The sequence below is a fragment of the Pelodiscus sinensis genome, chromosome 7 (genome assembly GCF_049634645.1).
Source record: "Pelodiscus sinensis isolate JC-2024 chromosome 7, ASM4963464v1, whole genome shotgun sequence".
Taxonomy (NCBI): domain Eukaryota; kingdom Metazoa; phylum Chordata; order Testudines; family Trionychidae; genus Pelodiscus; species Pelodiscus sinensis.
The window spans coordinates 54,369,361-54,395,348 of record NC_134717.1 but is presented as its reverse complement, the minus strand read 5'-3'; the positions used below and the strand labels follow the sequence as shown (position 1 = coordinate 54,395,348).

The 25,988-nt window shown below is 47.7% G+C and overlaps 1 protein-coding gene across 3 annotated transcripts in view; it reads right to left on the bottom strand.

The window, feature by feature from the left end:
* Positions 1-3,038: 3,038 nt before the first annotated feature.
* Positions 3,039-25,988, bottom strand: part of CYP20A1 (cytochrome P450 family 20 subfamily A member 1) — a 36,310-nt gene continuing 13,360 nt past the window's right edge. For all 3 annotated transcript variants that reach the window (XM_075933794.1, XM_075933793.1, XM_075933795.1), the window contains exons 7-13: positions 25,061-25,176; positions 21,315-21,369; positions 18,877-18,997; positions 17,348-17,459; positions 7,308-7,372; positions 3,518-3,607; positions 3,039-3,361 (exon numbers count right to left, since the gene is read on the bottom strand). In XM_075933794.1, the coding sequence (XP_075789909.1) occupies positions 3,211-3,361; positions 3,518-3,607; positions 7,308-7,372; positions 17,348-17,459; positions 18,877-18,997; positions 21,315-21,369; positions 25,061-25,176 (710 nt within the window). In that variant the 3' untranslated portion in view covers positions 3,039-3,210. The remainder of the gene's footprint in view (positions 3,362-3,517; positions 3,608-7,307; positions 7,373-17,347; positions 17,460-18,876; positions 18,998-21,314; positions 21,370-25,060; positions 25,177-25,988) is intronic.

Below are 25,988 nucleotides of genomic sequence, written 5' to 3'. Positions count from 1 at the left end.
GCAAAACTTGTTGAGCAAAACAACAACAACAAAAAAGGGAACTGACTGGGGCAGCAAAACTCGGGGGGGGGGGGGGGGGGGTCTGGGTCGCCTCACACACCCCCTGGAATTTCTTCACCCCCTCCCCCACCCCAACGAGGCATACCCCTCAGTTTGGGAACCCATGCCCTAGAGCAGAGGTCTCCAACCTTTTTACACCCAAGATCACTTTTTAAATGACAGACCAAGCCAAGATCTACAGCCTCGCCCCTTCCTTGAAGCCCCACACTCTCTATTCTCCTTTCCATCACTTGCTATCCCCAATCCTTATACTGCTGCTTTTTTTTTTAATTCTTCCATAGGAAGAGGTTTTTCCAACATTGGCCTGTCCAGACTGGACCAAATGTCAGGAAAAAAAAACCCTTCTTTTGGAAGCCCCCTTATTCCTTGTGGAAAGAGGAATATAGGGGTGACCGAAAGAGCCTGTTTGCTCTTCCACTAAAAAAGTGGAAGAACAAACGCAACCCTGGATGCAGAAGAGTTTTTCTGGGCTATCTCCAGAATCCTGAAAAACTCCTGCAGTCTAGCTGGACCCTCGCTGTGTTGAGACAGGATGTGTAGTCTCTGGGGTGGGAATGAGGGATTTGGGTGTGGGAAGGGGTGAGAGGTGCAAGCTCTGGGAGGAAATCTGGATGCAGGAGGAGGTGGAGAAGGGGACACTGGCTCGGGGAGGGAGCTCCAGGCCGGTCAGTGTTGAGGTACTAAGCAAGCCACAGGCTTGTGGATGTGAGGGTGCAGGAATTTGGCTTGGGGTATGTGAGGGGCTCAGGGCAGGGGGTTCCAATGTTTGATAGGCTCAGATCTAGGGTCTGGGGAAGGGGGAGTGCAGGAGTGGTTGTGGCCAGATGGGGGCTTGGCCCCAATTGGGGGTTTGTTGGCCAGGCTTCATTTTTAAATAAAATACTATGTCAAACACAAAAAGTTTCTGCATTGTCTTTATTTATGAGAATGGCAGGGAACCTGTCTTGAGTCAGGGGTCACTGACCCATAGAAAAGTCATTTGGGAGCAGGGGACACAGTACTGGGGAGGGGTGCTAGTGGGTTCTGGGGCAGGGAACAGGGTGCCAGTGGGGGTAGGGGAGAGGGGGCAGGGTGCCAGGACAGGTTTCTGTAGCAGGGGACAGGGTGCTGGGGGGACAGGTTTCTGTAGCAGGGGACAGGGTTGCCAGAAGGCACTGGTTTCTGCAGGGGGGGCAGGGTGCCAGGGACAAGTTTCTGCGGGGGGGGCAGGTTTCTGCAGCGGGGTCTGGGGGGCATGGGAGAGGGAACAGGGGGCCAGGAGGGCGGGGGACAAGTTTGGGGCAGAGGAGAGGGAACAAGGTTGGGGGCAGGGAGTTCCCTATACCAGCCACGGAGGGAAGCCTCCGTCCTGCACTCCGTCCGGACTGACCGCAGGGCAGCCGGGCTGGAGTGAAGAAAAGCGGCTGCTCGGCCAGGTGGCCATGGTGCTCAGCCAGGGTGCCACCAAGCTCCATGTGGGCAGGCGCAGAGGGGAAGCCCCCCGATCAGCTGGAGCGCAGTTCAGCCTCCTCTGGGCTGAACGCCACAGCCAGCTGGACAGGCAGCTTCTCTGCGCCAGCCCACGTGGAGTGTGGTGCACCCTGGCTGAGAGCCATGGCCAGCTGGACGGGCAGCTGCTTCTCTTCCCTCCAGCCCGGCTGTCCTGCGCTCAGCCCAGGGAGGCTGCGCCTAGCTCCAGCTGTGAAAGCCACAGTCAGCTGGCTGGGGTATTTCAGCCCTTCCGGCCTCCCAGCTCCCACCATTCCTTGCAGCTACTCACCTGTGTTGTTGCTCAGTGAGTAGCTGCTCCTCAAATGAGGAAATCTAATGTAAATGTACTGTGCAGGCTCAGGAGTGACTCTTAGAGCCCCTGAGATCGACCGGTAGCTCACTATCTACTGGTTGGTGACCATGGGGTTAGAGTAACACCCACAGAATAGCTAGCCAGCATGTCTGGGAAAGGCTAGTCAGGATAATTGGCTCATTAGAAAACATTCAAAGAACAATAAAGCATGGGAGACACCCAACTACACGGAATGGACTTTCCTGCAGCCCTTCAATCTGGAGTGTGGGCCATGGCCGCCGTGTAAAAGGGACTGAGTCATGAATGGACAGGTGACTCTCTCAAGGGATAAATTCCACATTGGGACATACGTTTGCTCTGCAAGAACAATTGAATTCCCTCCACATGGGCAAAGGTATAAAGAGGGCCCGAGGTTTCTCTATTTGTCTTTATTTCAACTTCTCATGGACTGATGACATACCCTAACAGAGGAAGTGTTCCAGAGACCTGTTTTAAGACAGCAGATTATTCTCTGCTACAAGCCTAGCCTCTGTACCCTTCCCTCCAGTGTTTCTTCACCCCTCCCTTTTCCTTCCTTGTAGTTTATCTTAACTAAAACCATCTAAAAAAGTGCACCATGCAACTAACATGCTATTTTCTCCCATCACACTCTGCTGAGATATTCTACCTCTTTCCCCATCCTGTGGGAATCTTGTCTATTGAGATTGTAAGCTCCATGGCGCAGAGGCCAGCAGAAGACTGTGTCTGCACAGTGAAGCACAAAGAAGCCCCATTCTTGGTTGGTCCTGAAGTACTACCCTGATAAACGTGGCTAATAGCACCAGTCAATTCTATTGCAAATCCTCCCATGCCAGCAGGCTTACACAGCGAGGGATCTAATGGATATGTGTAATTCCCATCTCATTTTGTTATCCACCCAGACTGATCAAGACTGCAGTGATACAGATATAGCTCACAGGAAAGGCACACACTAGTTAGAACAAAAATATAGAGAGAGAAGGGCTCTCAATGTTCATGACTCTTGAGCCTTGTCAATATCTGATTAAGAAAAAATTTCTACCTAGTATTAAAGGGCTCTCTGAGGCATCCATCTTTAAGCTACTGCCAAACATTGGTCTCTTCAATACAGTTCTTATGAGTAAAACTTCCTTGAACATAAAATGGCTAGAGGTCAAAATAACTTACCCAAAAGGCATAAGAATTAAATCTACTTTAATATGACAATTTTTGTTAGAAAAAATATCAAGAACATTGGGTTAAGAACATGGGAGGTAATGAATCTGTGATCGTAAACCCGGATGCAGAAGGGTTCCTTTCTTAGGTTCTCTCTCTCTCTCTCTCTCTCTCACACTCCTTGCTTTGTTCACTCAGCTTCTCTTGGATACAGTGATCCATGCTTCTTCCTTTGGCGAGGTTACCAGCTCATATTTAGTCTCCATGACCTGCCCTTTCACAGGATGCAGAGATACTTTCCTTACCAACACACTCAGCAGCACTGTAGCCACCATATAGGCAAATCTAAGGGGAAAGAGTAATAAAAAATATGAGATAAATTCTAGAGTCACTGCTGATAGTCTGCTAGGGCTGGTGTTCAATGCTTGACAAATTTATCAGCAACATGCTGTTCCTTCCTACCCCTGCGTCCACACACACATAGTCTTTTCTTTATCTCACCTCAACTCTGGGCATTCCTGACTTCCTGAAAAACCCAGTAGAGAAAAGTTTTTCATAGTAGATTCATCATTGAATCTGTCTGGATCAAATCTGTAAGACAAAACAAGGACTGATTCTTCCTGGGTATGCATGCATGTGTGCACACACATTTATACACATAAGGGGCAGAGACTAATGAAATCCCAGAGCTCAGAATCCCAGTACTTTATCAGCTTCAAACAAACACCTTCTCCCTCCTATGTCATGCAGGTTGCAAAGAGCACATGCAATTTTATTTCTCTTTCCTTTCCTTCTCCACTGTTTACATGAAGATTTTCCCATTCTTTTTGCCCCTCACCCTTCACTTCAAGAGGCTGGCATGTGTGTGGGGGAAGCTGATGATTCATTAGAACGAGAAGAATTTGTTTCAGCACCAAATTCATGAAAGCTTTAAGGGAACTACTTACTGTACAATGCTTGGTTTAATTAAAACGAGATTCCCATAATCAAGTAATCGACAGGAGGCTAATAAAATGCCAGGCAGCTTAAAACATGAGCTATGATATTATAGAAAATGTGCAATTAGATGACTTTAAGGCAACTGTCTCTCATCACATATTAGATCCTTTCCATTATACTTCAAACCTTTGGCTCCCTGCCTGTGCCTATAAACTAAAGCTCAGATCCTACTCCAATTAAAGTCAAAAGGAGCTTTCCTATTGTCCATCAGTTGGAATAGGAATTGAGGATGTAAAATCCCATATAATCAGTTAACCAGTTAACTGTTAGGTTTAACTAATTAACCGATTAAGCATGATCCCAGGTGAGGGACCACTCCAGGCCATTTGGAGCACTCCTACCCTGGGAGGGGCTATTGGCTCTGCCAAGGATGGAGGGCTGCTTTCCAGGCCCGGGTTAACTGTTATTATTCATATACCTAGTAGGAATAGGCTCTCTATTCATACTTGAATTAAAAGTGGCAAATGACAAGATGGTATAATAAGGAGGAAAACTTGGACATAGCGAAGAACATTAGAAAGCAGACACTCATCCACATTAAATTAGGACTGCACTGTGGCTAAACTGGCTCACATGGGTAAAAGGAAGACATGAAACCCTCAAACATGCCTCCGCCTCCCCCTCGTCAGCCACAGTCTCAGCCCTTGATTTACTAGCAAGCAATGACTGGGTGTGAGTTGTGCTGCCTGGGCCTTGGCCATGTCTTCAGCTTCCTCTCCAGCCAGTGACCCTGTGCTGTATGATTCCTTTGTGCAGGGGTGGGGAACCTATGACCCAAAGGCCGAATCCGGCCAGCAGCTTGCCTTGATCTGACCTGAGAGGCTCGGGGCTTCCCAACCCCAACGGGTACAAGCTGACGCTGGCTCTCCACTGCTGGAGGGGACCCCGAGCCTTGCAGGCCCGATCAAGACAAATAGCCTGTGAGCTCAGCCTGGCAGGGATAGGAAGGGTTTCTGCACACTGCATGGAAATGCTCCTGCAGTGTGCAGAACCACGCAAAGACACCTACTACCTTCCCCAGGAGCTACACCAGCTGTGCCCAGAGCTCCAGCCTCAGCCCCAGCTGCGCTGGCCCCCACAGCCGGGCTGGCCCCCACAGCCGGGCAGGGACAGGCGGGACCCTGGACCCAGCCTCACTGCAGCACCAGCCTCAGCCCCTCTATCTGCCAGGAGAGGGCAGGCGAGACCCTGGCTCTGGGTACACTGCAGCGGCTGCAGGCAGTAGGTTGCCAGGTGTCTGGTATTCACCCGGACAATCCAGTATTTTTGCCTCCTGTCCAGTAAAAAAATTCAGAGAATACCGGACATTTTCTAAATTCTTCCCCAGCCAGGAGGCAAAAATGCCAGGCACCTGGCAACCCTACAAACACTCAATGCCCATCCCCGCCTCAGCCCTCCACACCTCCAGGCCCCTGACCCCAGCCCCCCATACTTACCTCGTTCCCCAAGGCTGTCAGCACAAAATGGCTGCAGGCCAAAAGACCTAGGGCAGTGGTCTCCGACCTTTTGGGGCTGCCGGGCCGGGTGGGGGCGGCGCTGCGCATGCACCATGCGTCCGGAGGTGGCACCATGCATGCATTGCGCACCCAGGGCCGCGCCTGAATCTCGCGCCTGGGGGCAGCACCGCGCAGGCGCCACGTTTCTGGGGGCGGCGGCTGCACATGCGCCAGGTGCCTGGGGCGGGGGCCGTGTAGGTGTCGGGTGCCTGGGGTAGGGGCCACGCATGCGCCGGGGGGGTGCAAGAATGGGTCGGGCCAGTCCTGGTCACTAGGCGGGCGCACATAAATGGGCCCACAGCACCCGTGGGCACCACATTGGGGGCCACTGATCTAGGGGAAGCAATGCTTCCCCTGGCTCTTAGTGCTCAACCACTCCCCTGTTCCTATCCGTGCACTCACTCTTAAAGGGAACATGCTCTTTTATTTTAATTTTTTTTTCGCTTAAGTCCTTGGAGTCCTTGTTTTTTTTTTGGGCTCAACAACTTTGGTCTCCCCTCCCTCCTTTTTTTTGGGGGTGTGTGTCTTTGGTATTTTTGTTTCAACCATCTGGCAACCCTAGCAGGCAGACAGGACCCCAGACACAGCACAGCACCCTGCCATGCTTGCCCAGAGCCCCCGAGTTCCCCACACTGTCAGCCTTGTGCCAGCCTTCCAACAGTTAACCAGCTAAACAATAGAATTTTAATCACTGAACCTAATAACTGTTTTGAATTACATTTACGTCCCTCCCTCCAGTCCGCTTCTTGGCAGCTCCCTCTGATACCCTGAGCCTCTCATTTTTTGCTCCACCCCAGAGCCTAAGGACCCCCACAAAATCTACTAGCCCTGGGCCTTCAGGCCCTGGGGGGAAAGCCCTGAGCCACAGAGCCTCAATCCTCCCCCCATGGAGCTGGAATTTGAAAAGAGTGTCTTCTTTTCCTGCTGCTCAGTTGGAAGCCAGGTCAGTGAGGGTTTTTTGTTTGTTGTTGTTTTGTTTTGTGTGTCACTTGTGTGTGGCCACTGACTCATTTGTCTAGGGGGTCAGTAGCCCCTAACCCAAAATAGCCCCGTCCTCCTCAAGTGTTTCTCCAGGCATGAACTTGCATGATGCAGAAAGGACAGAAGACCTCTCCATCCTTCTTCTTCCCCTAAAGCAAGGGCTATGGCTGTCAGAGAAAGAATAGAGCCCTTAAAGCAATCTGTTCTCCTACAAGCTCCCCTATCTATCCTCTCAGACTACAATCACTGACCCACATTCCTTCCTGCCTAAGTTATGTCAGACTAATGTTAAAAATTGCCACCTGGAGGCAAAAGCAAGCTAAAGCATTTCCTTTTCTCCTCTGAAGTTCTAATTTTCAGGCCAGGATCCTTTTTGTTTTTATGAGTGGAAATAATGAGGTAAGAGTTTCCTTCCCCTTAGAAAACAAAAATCTTTGATTGACATTTCCTGCTATAAGCCATTGTTTTATGATAACGACTAGTGATTTCAAAATCAATTTTAGTCATTGTTTTCCTCCTGCAGCAAACCTGAAAAACAGTCCTACAGCATTTGCCTAGAGAGGGCTGCAAATAGCCAGAAAAAATCGGTTGTTGTTCTCCTTAATACACAATGAATATGTAGCAAGATCACATTTGGAGTTACCCAAAACCCAGTTCTTGAAGACAATCAAGAGACCACAACAAATCTTAGCAGTGAGTTCCTTCTACCTCCCTCCACAACATGCTGCTTAAGGAAGGTTTGACTGCCTTCCCATAGGGACATTGAGAGGCAAGACCCAAAAGAGAAAATAAAACAAGTTTCTGGTGTGTCGTACTTATAGGGTGATGCCCAAGTGGAACTGTCCTGAAGCACCACACCCAGGGCATAAAGCACAAGAGTCTGAAATGAAAAGAAAAAACACATATCTGAGTCAGTCTAGAATACACAACAAGGATAAAATTAACACTAGACAGTAACCATTAGACATCCCTTATCAAAGATTCCTATATAGAACATAATAGTGAAGGACATGCCATTCAAGCTGGGGTTTTGGGAACCCCTTTTCACATTTAATAGCATATCCAGTCCCTGACATATTTATTAAATTTTTAAGCTATCATTTTCTATTAAATTGCATAGGTATTTACAGCAACTTTAATAAGACCCTAGTGGTTTCTACAAAGGGTGGGGAAATCAAGCCACTAAGTTCATATCCAAATCCAAAACCAGGGTGTTCATATCCAGAATTCATATCCAGAATAGTATGAACGTAGCAGCAGGATGGTGACAGTGACTGTGAAACGTTCAGAATTCAGTAACAATGGGAGATTTTGATTTGGATTTTGGAGGATAGGCAAATATTAGGCCATGGGTTAAATCTGGTCCACCAGGATTAGCCCGTGGTGGGCCTCCACAACTCCATATTTACCTGCGCCCCTGCAGGTAAGGGGGAATCGCAGCTCTCGTTAGTTACAGATCACTGTTCTGGCCAATGGGAGCTGTCATCCTTTGTATCTGCGGTGGCACAGATAAATATAGTGGCAGTGGTCCATCAAGGACTAACCCTGGTGAACCACCACTGCTTTATTGCTCACCGCTGAGCTATCACCATACTAGCTGAGTACACATCATGGCAGGACAGGAGGAAGAAATAAAGTTTGTAGACACCATTAGTGACTACTTCTTGGAACAGCTGGTCCTGGAACACAGCAGGGGAGAACAATTCTTGATTTAGTCCTAAGTGTAGCACATGATCTAGTCCAAGAGGTGAATATAGCTGAACTACTTGGCAATAGTGACAATAATGTGAGTGAGTGTGTGTGCGTGTGTGTTGGGGGGTGGGGGGGAGGGGAAGGAGCTGAATACCAAAGAAGTCCATAACAGTAATATTTAACTTTAGAAAAGGGAACTAACAAAAATGAGGAAGCTAGTTAAATAGAAATTAACAGGAACAGTCACAAGAATGAAATGCCTGCAAGGGAACTTTTTAAAAACACCATAATGAAAGGACTCAAACTAAAGATGTAGCTCCCAAAATAAAAAGAAGAGAAAGAGGACCAAATTAACGTCAACATGGCTAATCAGAGTAAAACAAGTAGTTAGAGTCAAAAAGGCACCCTTTAAAACCTTGAAAGTCAAGTTCTACTGAAGAAAATAGAAAGGAACAGAAGTCCAACAAATCAAGTTTAAAAGTATAATTAGGCAGGCCAAAAAATAATCTGAAGAGCATCTAGCAAAATCGAACAGCAATTTTTGTTAAGTACATCAGCAGGCAGCCTGCAAAACAGCAGTGGTGCCCTGGACAATTGGGTTCCTAAAAGAGCACTCAAAGAAGATGAAGTGATTATGAAGAAGCTAAATGAATTCTTTGCATCGGTCATCACTACAGAGGATGTGATGGACTTTCATACCTAAATCATTCTGTTTAGTTGACAGATTTGAGGAACCTTCCCAGAATGAAGAGTCCATAGAGGTGGTTTTGGAACAAATTGATAAACTACATAGTAAAAAGCCATCAGGACCAGATGATATTCACTTAATGATCCTGAAAGAAACTCAGATATGAAATTGCAGAACTACAAACAGTGACATGCAACCAATCACTTAAATCAACTTCTGTAGCAGATAAAGAACAACAACTAATGTAATGCCAATTTTTAAAAAAGGTTCCAGAGGTGATCCTGACAACTACAGGCTAGTAAGCCTGACACAGTACTGGGCCAACTGTTTAAAACTATTGTAAAGAACAAAACTGTCAGACACACAGATGAGCATAATTTGTTGGGGAAGAGTCAACACAGCTTTTGTAAAGGGAAATTATGCTTCCTCAATCTATCAGAATTCTTTGACAGGGTCAACAAACATGAATAAGGATGATCCAGTGGATAGTGTACTTGAACTTTTAGAAAGCCTCTGATAAGGTCCCTCACAGCTCTTAAGCAAAGGAAGCAGTCATGGGATAAGTACTTGGTTAAAAGAAAGAAAACAAAGGGTAGGAATACATGGTTAGTTTTCAGAATGGAGAGCTGCAAATAGTGGTGTCCTCCAGGGTCTCTACTGGGATCATTGCTGTTCATCATATTCATAAATGATACGGAAAAAGTGTAAATTAGGTGCATGGTTTGCAGATGATTACTCAAGATACTGAAGTCCAAAGCAGAGAATTACAAAGGGATGTTATAAAGCTAGCTGACTGGGCAACAAAATGGCAGATGAATTTCAATGTTGATAAATTCAACATTATTAGAAAACAATGCCAGTTATATATACAAAATTATGCTCTCTAAAGAGAGAGTTACTCACCTTGTGCAGTAATGGTTGTTCTTCGAGATGTGTGTCCCCGTGGGTGCTCCACTCAAGGTGTTGGGCTCGTCCTGGCGCTGCAATCCAGAGAATCTTTATCAGCAGTAGCCTGCCGGACTGCGCATGTGCGTGTGCTGTCTCGCACTGTTCGCGCCTTTTTGCTGAGCGTGGTCCAGCCCAGTCAGTTCTTTCTAACCGGGAGCGTCTGAAAAAGATAAAACCGTAGCCCCGAAACAGAGAGGAGGGCGGGATGTGGAGCACCCATGGGGACACACATCTCGAAGAACAGATGTTACCGCACAAGGTGAGTAACTCTCTCTTCTTTGTCGAGTAGTGTCCTTGTGGGTGCTCCAGTCAAGGTGAGTACGAAGCAGTGGTCCAGTGCTATTCATGTGCTTCAGGCTTATGGTCTCTGTGCTCTGGATAGAACCGCTTGGGCCACTGCATAATCGTTCTTCAGTATTTTCGCGAGAGCATAATGTCTGGCGAAGATAAGAGCAGAGGAGCAGGTTGCTGCATGGCATATGTCCTGTAGTGGTACACCCTTAAGGTAAGCTGTGGATGTAGCCATCCCTCTAGTGGAATGGACATGTGGTTGGCGTGGTAACGATTTATCACGCAAGGCGTAACCATGTGATGCAAGAGACGATCTGCGCTGTGCAGAGAGTTGTTGGCCTTTTCAATGCTCTGCTGTAGATAAGAAAAGGCACTGAGACTTTCTGAAACAATGTGTTCTCTCAAGATAAAAGGCCAGCGCTCTTCTGATGTCCAGCGTATGCAAACATGACTCCTCCACGGTGGAATGAGGTTTCGGGTAGAAGGCTGGCAGGCTTATGGGTTCATATATGAAAAACAGAATTCACCTTTGGTAGAAAGGGAGGGTGAACGCGAAGCACTACCCCGTACTCAGTGAATAATTTGTAGGGTGGGTCAGCAGAGAGAGCCGCTAATTTGCTCAATTGTTGCACTGAAGTTATGGCAAGTAGGAACACCACCTCCATAGTGAGCATGCGGAACTCGCAAGTCGCAAGAGGTTTGAAGGGGGTGCGAGTCAGGGCGTTGTCTCAGCCTCGGTTGATTGTATGGCCTAACACGGGGTGCAGCATAAGAAAAGGGCCTCTGTTTGTTGTAGAGCATGTATCTCTTGCATCTATATGGAGGCGTGTACATCTCCAACTTTCTCAAAGTAGTGCGGGAATCTTTGCCTGAGTGGAACACCTGATCCGTCTTCTGAGCAAAAAGCAACCGGCGATCGAAAGGTAAGTCTTCAACCTTGGATTGTAGGTCTTTTAGTATGGCCACCAGATGCAGCCAGGATGCACGACGCATAACCACGGCTGTAGCTGTGGTTCGTGCTGCTGCGTCTGCTGTGTCAAGGGCGTTCTGCAGTGCTGTACGAGCTGCTGTGTAGCCTTCTTGGACAACTGCCCTTAGGCTTTTTCTTTTGGTGTCTGGTAAAGGCTCTAAAAAAGGGACTAACTTTGAATAGTTGTCAAAATCATGATTCGCAAGGAGAGCCGCGTAATTAGACATTCTCAAGGTTGAGGTGGCAGAGGAATATACTTTTCTGCCTAAAATATCCAGATGCTTAGCTTCCTAGTCTTTAGCTGTGGTTTTGCCCTGCATTGTTTTTGACCTCTGTTGTGCACCATCCATGATGAGGGAATTGGGCTGGGGGTACGTAAACAAAAACTCCATACCCCTTGGAGAGATGAAGTACTTCTTTTCCGATAGTTTGTTAGTTGGTAAAGTGGCTGCTGGAGTCTGCCAGATGTCATTAGCAATCTCCAATATGGCCTCATTGAAGGGAAGTGCTAGCTTTGATTTTTGGGAAGGTTGCAGGTTCTTTAGCAAGCGAAGTTGTTTTTGCTCCATGCCTGTGGTTTGAACCTCCTGAGACTGAGCCACTCTTTTGAAGAGTTCTTGAAATTGCTTATGATCATCTATTGGGGGAAGATTCCCCTCGGAAAACTTCGTCATCAGGTGATGATGATGATTGATCAATTGGGGAGTTCAAATGCTGTTGCTCTTGCTGCGATGAGTGGTTGTCATTCTGCTCCTTGTGACTAGGGACTGAGATCGTGTCTGCTGGGGGGGGGGGGGGTCGGTAGAGCTGTAGAAGGAAGTGGAACATCTTGAACTGGACGGTATGGAGAGGCCAGATGGCTGTAACGTGGTGATCGCGAGTATCGTCTACTGTGCGAGCATGGGCGCTTGTAATAATAATGGTCGTAGCATCGCTCATGGTGGTATGCATCCAGCGAGTACCTTGGAGAACACCCCCTCGTCCCATAGCAGAAAGAGAACCTCAAGGGTCTAGAGGATCTCAGTGACATAGACCTCATGGTGTAGCGAGACGGAGACCGGGAATAGTGAACTCGGTAATACCATCTCGGAGGGGAATGATGAGGTGACCTTTAGTAGTGTTCTCTGGCGGAGACATAATGCGAAGCACAGTAGTGACTGCCAGAATACGAAGAGGTAGGTGAAGAAGACTCAGGGGAAAAAAGGGCCATGTCTGGAGCGAGGAATGGTGTCCAAATGCGACAAGACTTCCACTGTGCCTTTGTAGGCACCAAGGAGATGTGCAGGGAAGAAGGTGCCGACTGCAGAGGGCTGGCTGGTGCAGAAACGTCATTGATGGAACAGCAGCAATTTCCTGTAAGTGTCGGTGACGCCGGTGGTGTCAGCTGTGCTGGCGGTAACGGCGGCTGCGATGAGGGCTGCGTGAAATCTGACTCCGCCGACACCATGGATACCGGTCCCGATGCCGCTGGCACCACTGCTGTGGGAGCCGGCAGTCTTGTCTCTTTCTGCGCAGGTGCCAGAGAAGCTGGTGCCAAGGTAGTCGGTACTGGCTTTGAACGAGCCGTTAGAGCTGTTGCCGGTGCCAACTCAGCTCGCAGTTCCTTGAAAGGTGCCGGTGCTGGGTCTCTTGATAGGGCAGGGCTAGGAGCTGATGTGCTACGGCCCTTGCCCATCTTCTCAACAGAGAGCCTCGGCGGAATGCGTGAGGTACCCGGTCTGTCACCCACACTTAGTCCTCTGGTGAGTTTGGAGGTCCTGCGGTTGGGAGTATGGGAGATCGGGTGAGCTTCATGTGCCCGACATCAATTTGGGCGGCTCGTCCCCGCCAGGCATTTGCAAAGCTTTGTTAAACAAAAGCATCCTCAGTCTCATTTCCCTATCACGCCTGGCACACGCAGTCAGTTTAGGGCAATGTGTGCACTTTTGCAGAATGTGCCGGTCTCCTAGGCACTTAATACACCGAGAGTGCCCATCTGATGCGGGCATTGCGTCCCGACATGGCAAACATTTATTGAAACCAGGGCATAATGACTGTCCTTATTCTATTTCTTCTTTATTTATATTTTTTTTTGGGGGGGTGGGGGGGGAGGGCTACTCAACAAAAACATATAACTAGGACAAAAGATTTTTTTTTAACTTAAGTATATGAACTATAACTAGTAAAACAACTACGAACAATAACTAACTATATTTCTACAACTATTTCCCCGTTCTCCTCAGAACGGAGAGGAAGCTCGTTCTAACTCCGTCTGCGGCCACAGACAGTTGGAAAGGAACTGACAGGGCTGGACTGCGCTCAGCAAAAAGGCGCGAACGGCGTGAGAGAGCACACGTGCATGTGCAGTCCGGCGGGGCTACTGCTGATGAAGATTCTCCAGATTGCGGTGCTGGGACGAACTCGACACCTTGAGTGGAGCACCCACGGGGACACTACTCGACGAAGAATTATCTGTTACCACTCAGTAAAGATCTTGGAGTCATTGTGGATAGTTCTTTGTTGCTGCACATTGAGCAGATATTTTCAATCAAAAATCAAACAGAACATTTGGAAACATTAGGAAAGGGATACATAAGATGGAAAATGTCATAATGCCATCCATGGTAAACCCACATCATCTCCCCATCACTCCCTCTCAGAAAAGATTTATTAGTACTGGAAAAGGTACCAAGAAGGACAATACAAATGGTTAAGGGCATGGAACAGCTTGCATATGAGCAGATTAAAATGACTGATCTATTCTGCTTGGAAAAGAATCAGCTAAGGGAGGATATGATAGAGTAAATAATGAGATGAATGTGAATAAGGAAGGGTTATTTACTCCTTTATATAACACAAGAAATAGAGGTCACTCAATGAAATTAACAAACAGTAGGTTTAAAATAAACTAAAGGAAGTATTTCAATGCACAGTCAACTTGTGGAAATTGTTGCTAGGGATGATATAAAGTCCAAAAGTGTAACTAATAAAATCATGGAGGACAGGTCCACTAATGGTTGTTAGCCAAGATGGTCAGTGATGCAACCCCATGCTTGGGGTATCCATAAACCTCTGTCTGCTAGATGCTGGGACTAGAGGACAGGATGGATCACCCGATGATTGCCTTATGTTCATTTACTTTGAAGCATCTGGCAATGGCCCATCACAAGACAGGATACTGGGTTAGACGGATGATTGTCTGACTCAGTATGGTCATTGATTGTCTGACTCAGTATGTTTTTAAATTAGGGTCTTCTCTGCACAACTAAACCCAGAGACAGAGACCCCTTCAAAGACAGCAGGAGTCCGTGAAAGATCATTATAATGAACCACTACATTCAAATCCACTCTGGATTCAAACATGGAATCATAGAACCATAGAGCTGGAAGAGACCTCAGGAGGTCATCAAGTGCAGCCCCTTGCCCTAGGCAGGACCAATCCCAACTAAATCAACCCAGCCAAGGCTTAGTCAAGCTGAGACTTAAAAACCTCTAAGGATGGAGACTCCACTACTTCCCTAGGTAACCCATCCCAGTGCTTCACCACTCTCCTAGTGAAACAGTTTTTCCTAATATCCAACCTGGACCTCTCCCACCGCAATTTCAGACCATTGCTCCTTGTTCTGCAATCAGTCACTACTGAGAACAGACTTTCTCCAGTCTCTTTGGAACCTCCCTTCAGGAAGTTGAAAGCTGCTATCAAATCCCCCCTCACTCTTCATTTCTGCAGACTAAACAGACCCAACTCCCTTAGCTTCTCCTCGTAGGTCATATGCTCCAGCCCCCTAATAATTTTCGTTGCCCTCTGCTAGACCCTCTCCAATGTGTCCAAATCCTTTCTGTAGTGGGGGGCCCAGAACTGGACACAATACTCCAAATGTGGCCTCACCAGAGCCGAATAAAGGGGAATAATCACTTCTCTGGATCTGCTGGCAATGCTCCTCCTAATGCAACCTAATATGCCATTCGCCTTCTTGGCTACAAGGGCACACTGTTGACTCATATTCAGCTTCTCATCCACTGTAATCCCCAGGTCCTTTTATGCACAACTACTACTTAGCTGGTTGGTCCCAAGCCTGTAAAAATGCTTGGGATTCTTCCATACCAAGTGCAGGACTCTGCACTTGTCCTTGTTGAACCTCATCAGATTTCTTGTGGCCCAATCCTCCAATTTGTCTAAGTAACACGGGACCCTCTCTCTGCCCTTGAGTGTATCTACCTCTTCCCCAAGCTTAGTGTCATCTGCAAACTTGCTGAGGGTGCAATCCATCCCCTCATTCAGATCATTAATAAAGATATTGAACAAAACTGGTCCTAGAACTGAACCTTGGGGCATTCTGCTAGAAACCAACCGCCATCCTGACATCGATCAGTTGATAACTACCCGCTGGGCCCAACCTTCTAGCCAGCTATCTATCCATCTTACCATCCATTTATCCAATCCACATTCCCTAAACGTGCTGGCAAGAATATTGTGGGAGACCGTATCAAAAGCCTTGCTAAAGTCAAGGTATATCACATCCACTGACTTTCCCATATCTCGGTGGAACCTCCAAATTGTCGAAGCAAAAACGCTCCTCTCTGTTTAGGCAGCTAACAAACAGCTTTATTAATTAATAAAGCACAGCATGAGCCAAACGTGGTCCCAGCAAAGCCAGGCCCAGTAAGGCTGGCTAATACAATCAATCCTAGTATCTTTATACCCTTAGCCAAACAGTCTGACGTCAGGGCATCCAATTACAGAAATCATCAATTAAACTTGGAAAAACAAAGCCTTATCAAACAAGATGGCGGACAGGTAGGAGGGAGTACATCTCCTGTCCCAACCATCCCAACCTGTAGGCCTCTTCTCAGGGGGTGACAGAAAGTTCACTCTGGTCTACGTGCTTGAGAGAAAAGCTGAAATGGTTTCTGTTATACAAGATGGCTTCTAGCTAACTATGAAATGGTTTCTACAGTTTCTACAATCCCTTCCATGATTTTTCCAGGGACCAAGGTAAGACTGACCGTCCGATAGTTCCCTGGATCGTCCTTCTTCCCTTTTTTGAAGATGGGCACTACATTTGCCTTTTTCCAATCATCAGGGATCTCTCCCGATCTCCACGACTTCTCAAAGATAATAGCCAAGGGCTCCGCAATGACATTTGTCAACTCCCTCAGTACCCTTGGATGCATTAAGTCCGGACCCATGGATTTGTGTACATTTAGCTTTTCTAAATAGCACCTAACCTGTTCTTTACCCACCAAGAGCTGTCCATCTTCATCCCATCTTGCGTCACTTAGCGCATTAGTCCGGGAGCCCACCTTGTCCGTGAAGACAGAGGCAAAGAAAGCATTGAGTACTTCAGCTTTCCCCACATCATCTGTCACTAGGTTGTCTCCTTCATCTAGTAGGGGCTCCACACCCTCTCTGATCACCTTCTTCTTGCTAGAGTGCCTGAAGAAACCTTTCTTGTTATCCTTTACATCCTTAGCCAGTCGCAATTCCAATTGCGCTTTCGCCTTCCTGATAACTCCCTGGCATTCTCGAGCTATACATTTATAGCTCTCCCCGGTCATTTGTCCAAGTTTCCACTTTTTGTAAGCTCTCTTTTTGTGCTTAAGTTCACCAAGGATTTCCCCTGTAAGCCAATCCAGTCTCCTACCATATTTGCTTCTCTTGCTACGCATTGGGATGGTTTCTTTCTGTGCCTTCAATTAGGCTTCTTTAAAATACTGCCAGCTCTCCTGGACTTTTTCCCCTTCATGTTAGCATCCCAGGGGATTCTGTTCATCAGGTCTCTGAGGGAGTCAAAGTCTGCTTTTCTGAAGTCCAAGGTGTGTATTTTACTACTCTCTTTTCTTCCTTTGGTCAGGATCCTGAAATCTACCATCTCATGATCACTGCTTCCGAGTTTGTCACCTCTACTTCCCCTATTAGTTCCTCCCTGTTTGTGAGCTGAAGGTCAAGCTGTGCATGGTCCCTGGTCGAATCCTTCAGCACTTGTACCAAGAAGTTATCCCCAACATTCTCCAAAAACTTCCTGAATTGCCTGTGTGCTGCCGTATTGATCTCCCAACAGATGATAATAATAGCTTCTTCATAGAGAAAAGGGGAAGAGCACCTTTTAGGCTCCAAGCTAAACTGCACATATACCAAAATACAAACTGTTATCTTGGTGTAAGATTGCTAGAGAAATAATCTGGTTTTGTCAGTCATTGGGTACAGTATTCCCCTTCTCCAGAGTAATGGAACTTCAGAATTTGAAAGAGGAGAGGGAAAATTTGAGCTCCCAGCTCTATCCTACCTCTTTGGGGATAATATGCTGGTCAATTCTTCCCTCCAGGTCCTGCAGCCGTGCAGCAATGGGTGTAAGCTTTGCTGTCCGCACCGTCTCACACAGGACCTGCCGGCAGTACCTGCAACCAGAAGTCTGTGCCAATAAATCTTTTTCCGAGACAAGCAAGTGCATGTTTCTGCATTGTTAGGAACGGCTCTTCTGCGTAACGCTGCCCTTGACCTCCTGACCCTCTGCATCTGGGATCACAACTCCTCTCCCAGAGCTGCTTCCAGGACACATTCAATGAGGAATACTGGCACATTTGCAGTCTTTTTATGGGAGGTTATAAAAAATGCCTTAGGTCAGTGGCCGGCTAACTGGCAGCTACACAATAAGCATAATCAAGGCAAAACTAAAACGCTCTCTCTACAACACTATTCCAGTGTTCCACTGGTTCCTACCACAGCTGCAGCAGGGATTGCAGAGGAATGCTCCACCAGTGGCTGAAGTGACTCTGAAGTTTGTGTCTAGTACTATGGCATCTGAGCACCAAGGCATACACTTTAGGGACATTACCAAGACTCCTGTCTCCTGTCCTCATCCACCACCTCCAGTCATATCCTCACTGCTCCCAACCACACCTATGAAGGAGGGCCTGAATACTGTGAATACTCTCTCCTAGGTTCTGACTCAAGCACTTAAGGGCTGAAAAAGGGTAGGCACTATGTTTATACAGGAGGCCTCCGAGATGCAACCACCCGAGTTCCGGCCCTCCGCTCTTACTATCATTTTTGTAAGTGTGGAAGGGACCAGAAACCCCCAACTTACGTCCTTGGCCTGCATTTATGATGGCGCACGACGACGACCGTAAATGCGGGTTTGAGTTACGACACCCCCAACTTACAACACTTCCTCCGGAACCAATCGCGTTGCAAGTCAGGGGCCTCCTGTACTGCACTTCACATAAGAGGGCCCGCTCCTGACAGGGCAATACTGTAAACATCTAGATTACTCTTATTCACAAAGTTGAAACTAAGCAAGTTCTGTAGAAATTTAATATGGCACTAGGGAAACTGTCTAAAAACCTACCCTGTTGAATAGAGTTTTACAGGGTGGTTTTTTTTTAAACCATCTGAGGTAGAATTCTACCTCAGAGATATAATACTCCATTGCTTTTTGTAGGGTGTTTGTAACCCTAAATAAAAGGTCTCTCTCCTATTCAGTCCTTTTGGGCTTTCCCAAAGCTGTACATTGCCATCAACCAAGGATATCAACTTTCTTCCTGCTCAAAGGAGTGGCAAGATATGGTTCAGAGCACAGTTCCCCAACCCACCACAAAGCATCTTGTCAAGCGGGCCAAACCAGTTCCCAATGACCCCAAGCAAACTCTACCTGGGCTTCTGTTGGGCATGATCTCAGAGTCCCTAGACACACTGTTCAGTGTTGCTGCTCTCCCTCCTTTCACCACCATGGACATAAGTCAGCCTTCGGCATGCAGGATGATAATGACAGCTTATTTAGCTCAAGTGCTTCTCTCACTCTTAACATGGACCCACCTGAGCTGCTCAATTTTCTCATGTGTAAGTGGGCCCTTTCCAAGAACTCGATCCACCTCCTTGTAGAGGTTTTGCTGGACTTCTTCTGATGTCGTCAGGAAATAGACTGCCCAGGTGCACACTAAGAAAGCAACAAGGAGAGAGCTGGCTCCACAAATCCATCCCCTGATTTAAGGGGGACAAATCAAGTCCAGTTTTCCTGTTCTTTATATCTGCAATTTATTCTTCTAATGCAGCGAAGAGGCATTAGAGAGAGACAAGAAATGAAAATGTGAAAGAGTAACATCTGTATGAAGTATAAAATGTAGCTGTATAGAATTTACCTGGTAGACTTTGTTGAATCTATACTGAATAATAGGACTGAGTACTACAGGGATACTATAGTCTAGAATCCCTTTTCCTGTCTTGGAGACAAACTTGAAAATGATCAAATCAGTGGATCAAGAAGGAAACAGTAATTTAATCGGCTTGAGGTGCTACAGTCTCACAGCTCCACAATTTGCGCAGAAGAGACTAGACAGTGTTAAGAAGGGTTAACCACTCCATACTGCTGCTATTACCCTACTCCCCAGAGCACAACTTCTACAACAGACATATTGGCTCTGCAAAGGTAACTGGAGAATTTAGACAATCTGACTAGATTAAACTAAAGGTCCCTGAGGAGTAAATCTGCCAAAGGGAAACTCCAGCACATGTGGGGAAAGCTGCCAAAATTCTTCTCTAGCAGGTAGGTCACAAGAGTGGCAGTGCTGGCCAGGGAAGCAATGTGACTGATTTAGCACTCCCCCTCAATAGAGCTCTTTTTGTCCAAGGCAGAGGTTAAAGCTGGTCCCTCTCAGCACTCCAGTGGGAAGGTAGCAGCAATACTGTCATTCCCCACCCCCATCGCTCTTCTGCTGAATCTCTTTGTACAAGTGGGATTTAGGTGGCATAAAGGGTGCATAACAGCTCCCTGTACCATGTGGCTGGATCTGGTCCTTTGTGTATCCAGCAGTAGACTTTTATGATACACTACCCAAGACAGACGGCACTAATATGAAATAAGTCCATGTGAAGTAGTGTTTCCAAGCACAAGAAGCAAGAGTGAGCAGGCTTTTGTCATTTGCTATCCTGAGGTTGTACAGAGGATCCCATCAGAAAATTATGTAGACAAAACACTTGTAGAAAGCATTTCCTGTCTCAGTGACATTCTCTTTATGTAAGCTTTGCTACTTGACTTTCAATACCCTTCAATACCTCGGTTGAGTACCATATTTGAGAGATTGTTTTAGGGATTCCAGATAAGTGGATGACTTTGGACCTCCTGATCCTGCACATTTAGCTTAGAAAAGTTCCCCAACATAGTGACAATTTGTGCAGCCAAAAGGTTTCCATCAGTTCTCATTTCTGTTTACTTCTCTCATAATTCTCATAAGAATACAAGTAACTTCAGTGGTGGACAACCTGCAGCACGTAGGCTGCACATGGGTTCTATGTGCGAATCAGGAAACATTTTGTTTACCATTGTCCACGATGGGTAGGAATGGTGTCCCTAGCCTCTGTTTCTCTGGAGGTGGGTGGCAGGGGAGGGATCACGTGAGGATTACCTGTTGTGATCCCTCCCTCTGGGGCATCTGGTATTGGCCACTGTCGGCAGACAGGATTCTGGGCTAGATGGACCTTTGATTTGACCCAGTATGGCCGTTCTTATGTTCGTATTGCCTTGCGAAGGGTTGCCAGATTATGCTGGTTTCCATCCCCGTAGTCTTCTTCCTACTGGTATGCAAGGGTATATGAAGTGAGGTGTGCATGGACTGCACACGCTCTTGGTTTCCACAGCCCTGCTATGGTTCATTCAGCACAGCCCAGAAATTCTAGGCAGGCAAACAAACAAAGTTAGCAAAACTAGCCTATCCTGGGAGACCATCTTGGTTACGACAGTCTTGTAGCCCACTGTGATGAAGGAGGGCCACTCATGCAGCCCCCTCACTAACCAAGGTTCCCTTCACTGTTCTAAATCCTTCAAGAGCAAGAAAGTTTATTTCAAAAGATGATCATTTTGGGATGCTTCTCTTTGGTACAGATTCATCTAATTTAGCATCAGCTGGCTGGGTTTTGAGCCCAAGTCAGGAACAGCAGCAGGAAATTCTAAGAGGGCTGTCTACAGCAGCTTAACTTCAATCCACTAGAACTCATTAACTAGAATGGCCTCAGAGGGGTAACCATGTTAATCTGTAATGAAAAAAACCTTGTTTTTTACGTTTATCTAACTAGAATGGGGCACTCACACAGAACTCTGTTTAGAAATACCTGTCTGAATGCATTTCTGGTGAAAAGAAAAAGGAAGGCAGATGTTGCTTTTTTCTTTACATGAAAATAAGTCTCATCTCACCATGTTATTTTCAGTATAGCTTAGTTCCCTTAAGTTTGTTACGGAGTTGAAAGCTTACACTACTTACGATTAGCAGTGATTACACACCCTGCCAGAGAGAATATCATCGTGTCTTCCAGGATCTACAAAACAAAATCTGGTTCAGGGGTACGGAGTCAGAAAAAACGTTAAAGAATTTAATGACAAATCAAATCTTCCATTCCACCACACTAACTCAGACAGCATAAAATCCAGCATAGAAGGATGGGACTCCCACGATAGTGCTCCCACTGGAAGGGTTTTGGGACTCCCACCAACACCTTTACCACTTGGCTTATCCAGTTCTCACTTTATCCAGTCCACTGGAATCCAAAAAACTCAGTGAAAATCTGGACTCATCCCTGATGTTTCTTTATTAGAATTTCATACAGCTACAACAGAGGTGGGTCAGGCTCGGGTGTATGGTGTGGTCAGGGTGCGCCACTATGCCAATGTATTTAATTATAAATCAGATTACTGTAAAATCTCAAGTATAATGTGCATCTGCCTTTTAAAGGTCAGAATTCTTGAATAAACTAAACTCTTATCTATAATGCGCACCCCCATTACAGGCAGTCCCCAGGTTACGTACAAGATAGGGACTATAGGTTTGTTCTTAAATTGAATTTGTATGTAAGTCGGAACTGGCTCCAGATTTAGCCGCTGTTGAAACTGATCAGCTGCTGACTACAGGAAGCCCTAGGAAGAGTTGCTCTGCCCCCGGCTTCCTGGAATCAGCCGCTGATCAGTTTCAACAGCGGCTGAATCTGGACTCCTGGGACAGAACAGCTGGGGCACTGCCGGGTAGGTCCCCGCAGGACCAACCCAGCAGCACCCCAGCTGCTCTACCCCAGGCATCCTGCAACAAAAGCCTGGTCTGCTGGGGGGGGGGAGGGAGGGGCTTTAGCTGCACCCCCTCCCCTCCCAGCAGACCAGGGAGACCTGAGCAAAGCCGCGGAGGTGCAGAGGTCCCGCCGCCTCTGCGGCTTTGCTCCTGTCTACCTGCTGTGCTGGGAGGGAGTCCCCCTCAGCACAGCAGGGAGACCCGAGCAAAGCCGCACAGGCGGCTGGGTCCCCCGCCTCTGTGGCTTTGCTCCTGTCTCCCTGCTGTGTTGGGGGAGTCCCCCCCCAGCACAGCAGGGAGACCCAAGCAAAGCAGGGAGACAGGAGCAAAGCCGCACGGGCAGCGGGGTCCCGCCGCATGTGCGGCTTTGCTCGGGTCTCCCTGCTGTGCTGGGGAGTCCCCCCAGCACACCAGGGAGACCCGGAGCAGCTTTTCTCGCCCCGGAGGACGCGGTGGCGGGACCACTGCGCTCTGGGCGGTCCCGCCGCCCGCGAGCTCCAGGGCGAGAAAAGCCCCATTCGTAAGTGCGGATCCGACATAAGTCAGATCCACGTAAGTCGGGGATTGCCTGTATACTCAAGATTTTACGGTATGCATAGGAAGGAAGGGGCTCGCGCCTGTCACGGGGCCCCCTTCCCAGCTGAGCTCACGCCTGCTGCGGGGTACCCCCTGCCCAGCTGAGCTCGTGCATGCGCTGAGCTCACGCCTGCTGCGGGGTACCCCCTTGCTCAGCTGAGCTCACGCCTGCCGCAGGGTCCCCCTCTGTCCAGGTGAGCTCATGCACGCTGAGCTCGTGCCTGCCAGGGGGGAGGGGTCTCCCCCCGCTCAGCTGCCGGCGTGCCGAGCTTGTGCCTGTCGGGGGAGCCTCCCCCGCCCAGCTGTCCGCGCACTGAGCTCACGCCTGCCGACCCCCTCGTCCAGCCCGTGCCTGCCCCCCACCCCAGCTCGTGCCTGCCGAGGGTGAGTTTAAATCTTTTTTAAAAAAACCTCCTATAATTAATGCGCACCCCGACTTTGATGCTAAAAAAAGGGGAAAAAAGTGCACATTATACTTGAGATTTTACGGTATAGACATAGTCTAAAAAAGTCTTAACATGTGCATTATATTTTACACTGTATCACATGCTTTATGATAGGCTTACTAATTTTACAAGTCAATCCTTATATAGATTCAAAGCAGTTAATACTCTATAGAGTGCCAATAAGCAAAGCTGTAAGCTTATTACATACATTACTCTTCTTACTATTTCTTAATCTCATAGCACATTAGATTATCACATATTAATTATAAGGACACTTGTGAATTCATGCTCTGTCCACTGTTAACTTCTGTTTCCTTACTAGGGGTGTGAAAGGGAACTGTTCACATGGTTAACTGATGAGCCCCTCCCCACTTAAAAGCCAGCCTCCCTTTGCGCCAGCTGCCTGCCCCCGAGCTGCTGCCTCTGATAAAGAGGTGGCAGCGCTGGGTGGCAGGCAGGAGCTGCTTGCACCCTGCATGTAACCACTGACATTTTCAACAATTACATGATGACTTAATTAAACACATTTTAATATCACTATTCTGTAATTCTCTTTTTTTCATACCTAATGCAAAGCCTCCAAACAAAGCTGTCCTTAGGATTTCTAGGGCTCTGAATGGTACCGTTAAACGGGTGCCCCTATGCCTGATGGCTCTTTCACAGGTTCAATGTTCCACCCGTAGATCTGGAAGGGTTTTTCACTTTTATGTTAACTCCAGAGGAAGCAGAGTCACAGAACAAGGACAGAAAAACCCATTGGTGCCCTATGCAACTGCGTATTGTATGGACTGTCCTCACCCTGCCCTCGTCGCAGGAGGTTAGGTTACTGGGGATGCTTTCGTGTGTGGGGGATGTGGGGAGTGGGGGACCCGGGCCCTCCCTCTCCTCTGGATCCCAGACTGGGGCCCTAAGTGGAGTATGGTGTCAATGAGCCACACTCCACGGCAGACGGGGCAGTGGCCCTAAACTCGCCTGCCCACAGGTGCCTCCAGGCTCTCCCACAGGATGCCCACTGTGTCACTCACCCCGCCGGAGCTGCCAGGTCCGTCCAACCAGGACCCGGGATCCGCTGGAGCCATCCTCCTTCTTCTTTGCCCAGGGGGCGAGAGGCTTGGTGCTCCGGGCAGCCAGTGTGGCCACCTCCCTGCTCCCCCGCTGCCGGCATCCTCCGGCCGCTTTTCAAGGCGCCCGGGGAGTGATGTCAGGGGGGTTAGCTCTGCCCCCCCCGCCTTCCCTTCTACGCTCGCCCCGGCGCATGGCCGGGGTTCCGCCCCCTAGTGCGGGTTGCCCCCCCCGCCGGGGCGCTTTCCCGCAGGCCGGGTCAGGCTCCACCTACCCCGCCGCGGGCTTGGCCAGGCTCCCCCGCGCTCTCACTCTGGCCAGTTGGGATCGGCCCCACCGCTTCCGCCTGCGGCACCCTTTTCCATGCCCGGGCGGGTAATCGTCCCCCCGGGGCCAATGTGAACCCGGCTGGGTCTGTCACACTGCTCTCAGTCTCCTTTCCTCATCCTAGCCCAGCGGAGACTACCCCAACTCCTCGGTCCTACCCCCCAGCCTGGTCACAGTCCCCGCCTAAATTCCTTTGTCTCTCCCTCTGGGAAACATATTCTCAGGTTGGCCCTTAGGTGTCTACAGCCAATACACATTTGGAGTGAGTCATTGGGAATCACACAACACCATACAGACAGGCAGAAACACAAGGTTACAAAGTAGACAGCACCCCCCACTGTGTCACAGCAGCAAGACAGAAAGCTACCAAAGATATAATGCAATTAAAGATTAGAAGAGGAAAATTAATATGCTATACTCTAGTGATTAATATGGACTAAAAAAAATGAAATAATTAATCAAATGCTAAGATGTAATTAATAACTGATCTAGTGAAACTAGATTAGTGTGTTATTGTACATATATGATAGTTGGACATACCTGCTTGTCACTCAGGTTCCCCTGCATTAAGGAGTCTATGAAGACATGTCGGTTGAAGTTCCTGCCCCGCCACTCCTTTGTGACTTTCTTTAAAACTGCTTCCATCTCCATCAGAGCTTCATGAACACAAATTATTTTAAAAGCTGGTCACCCTCCCAAAGCAGCAGAGGATTTTTCTAGAATCTATCTTTCAAACCAGCCCTTCAGATCAGCTGTCCACTCTTTGTCCATTGACAGAAGAAGACTTTCTACTAAGCATGTTACTTTGTGTCAATTTGCAAGTTTACTGTTATTCATCTAAAAACGCATGAGTCAAACATTAAAGTGATCTTGCAACATATGCTAAGGCACATAAGTATTATAGCTCAGATTATGAGAACAAGTTCAAACAACATTCTGGGTTTAACAATCACCCCACAAAACATTCTTACACTTCTCCCAGACCTCATAATCTGTATGGCCTATAGAATTACTGCTACTGATCATTCACATTGTTGTAACACCTTGATTAATATAAGGCCCCATTGTTCAAGGGACTGGAGAAACATATAGTAAGAGACAGCCCCCTGCTGAAACAATTGTCCCGATAGAAGAGACAAATGATGGGGAAAGGGAAGGATTTATTATCCCCGTTTACCAGATGGGGCACCGAGACAGATTAAATAACTTATTTTTCAAGTCCTGTGGCCATTGCCTTCAGGACAAAACCTCCTTCCTCTCACAAGCTGCCTGGGGATCCCAGCAATACTTACACACAAAATGAAGGAGATCAGAGTTTGCTCTGTTGTGCCATACTGCCATTAAACTGGTATAATTCTAATAAAGGCAATTTTACATCAGCTTAACTAAGCAGAATTTCGACTAACATCCTTAAAACACACAGCACAAGGAGCCCTGAGCCTCAGGGGCTGGATCCAAGCAAGCCCTA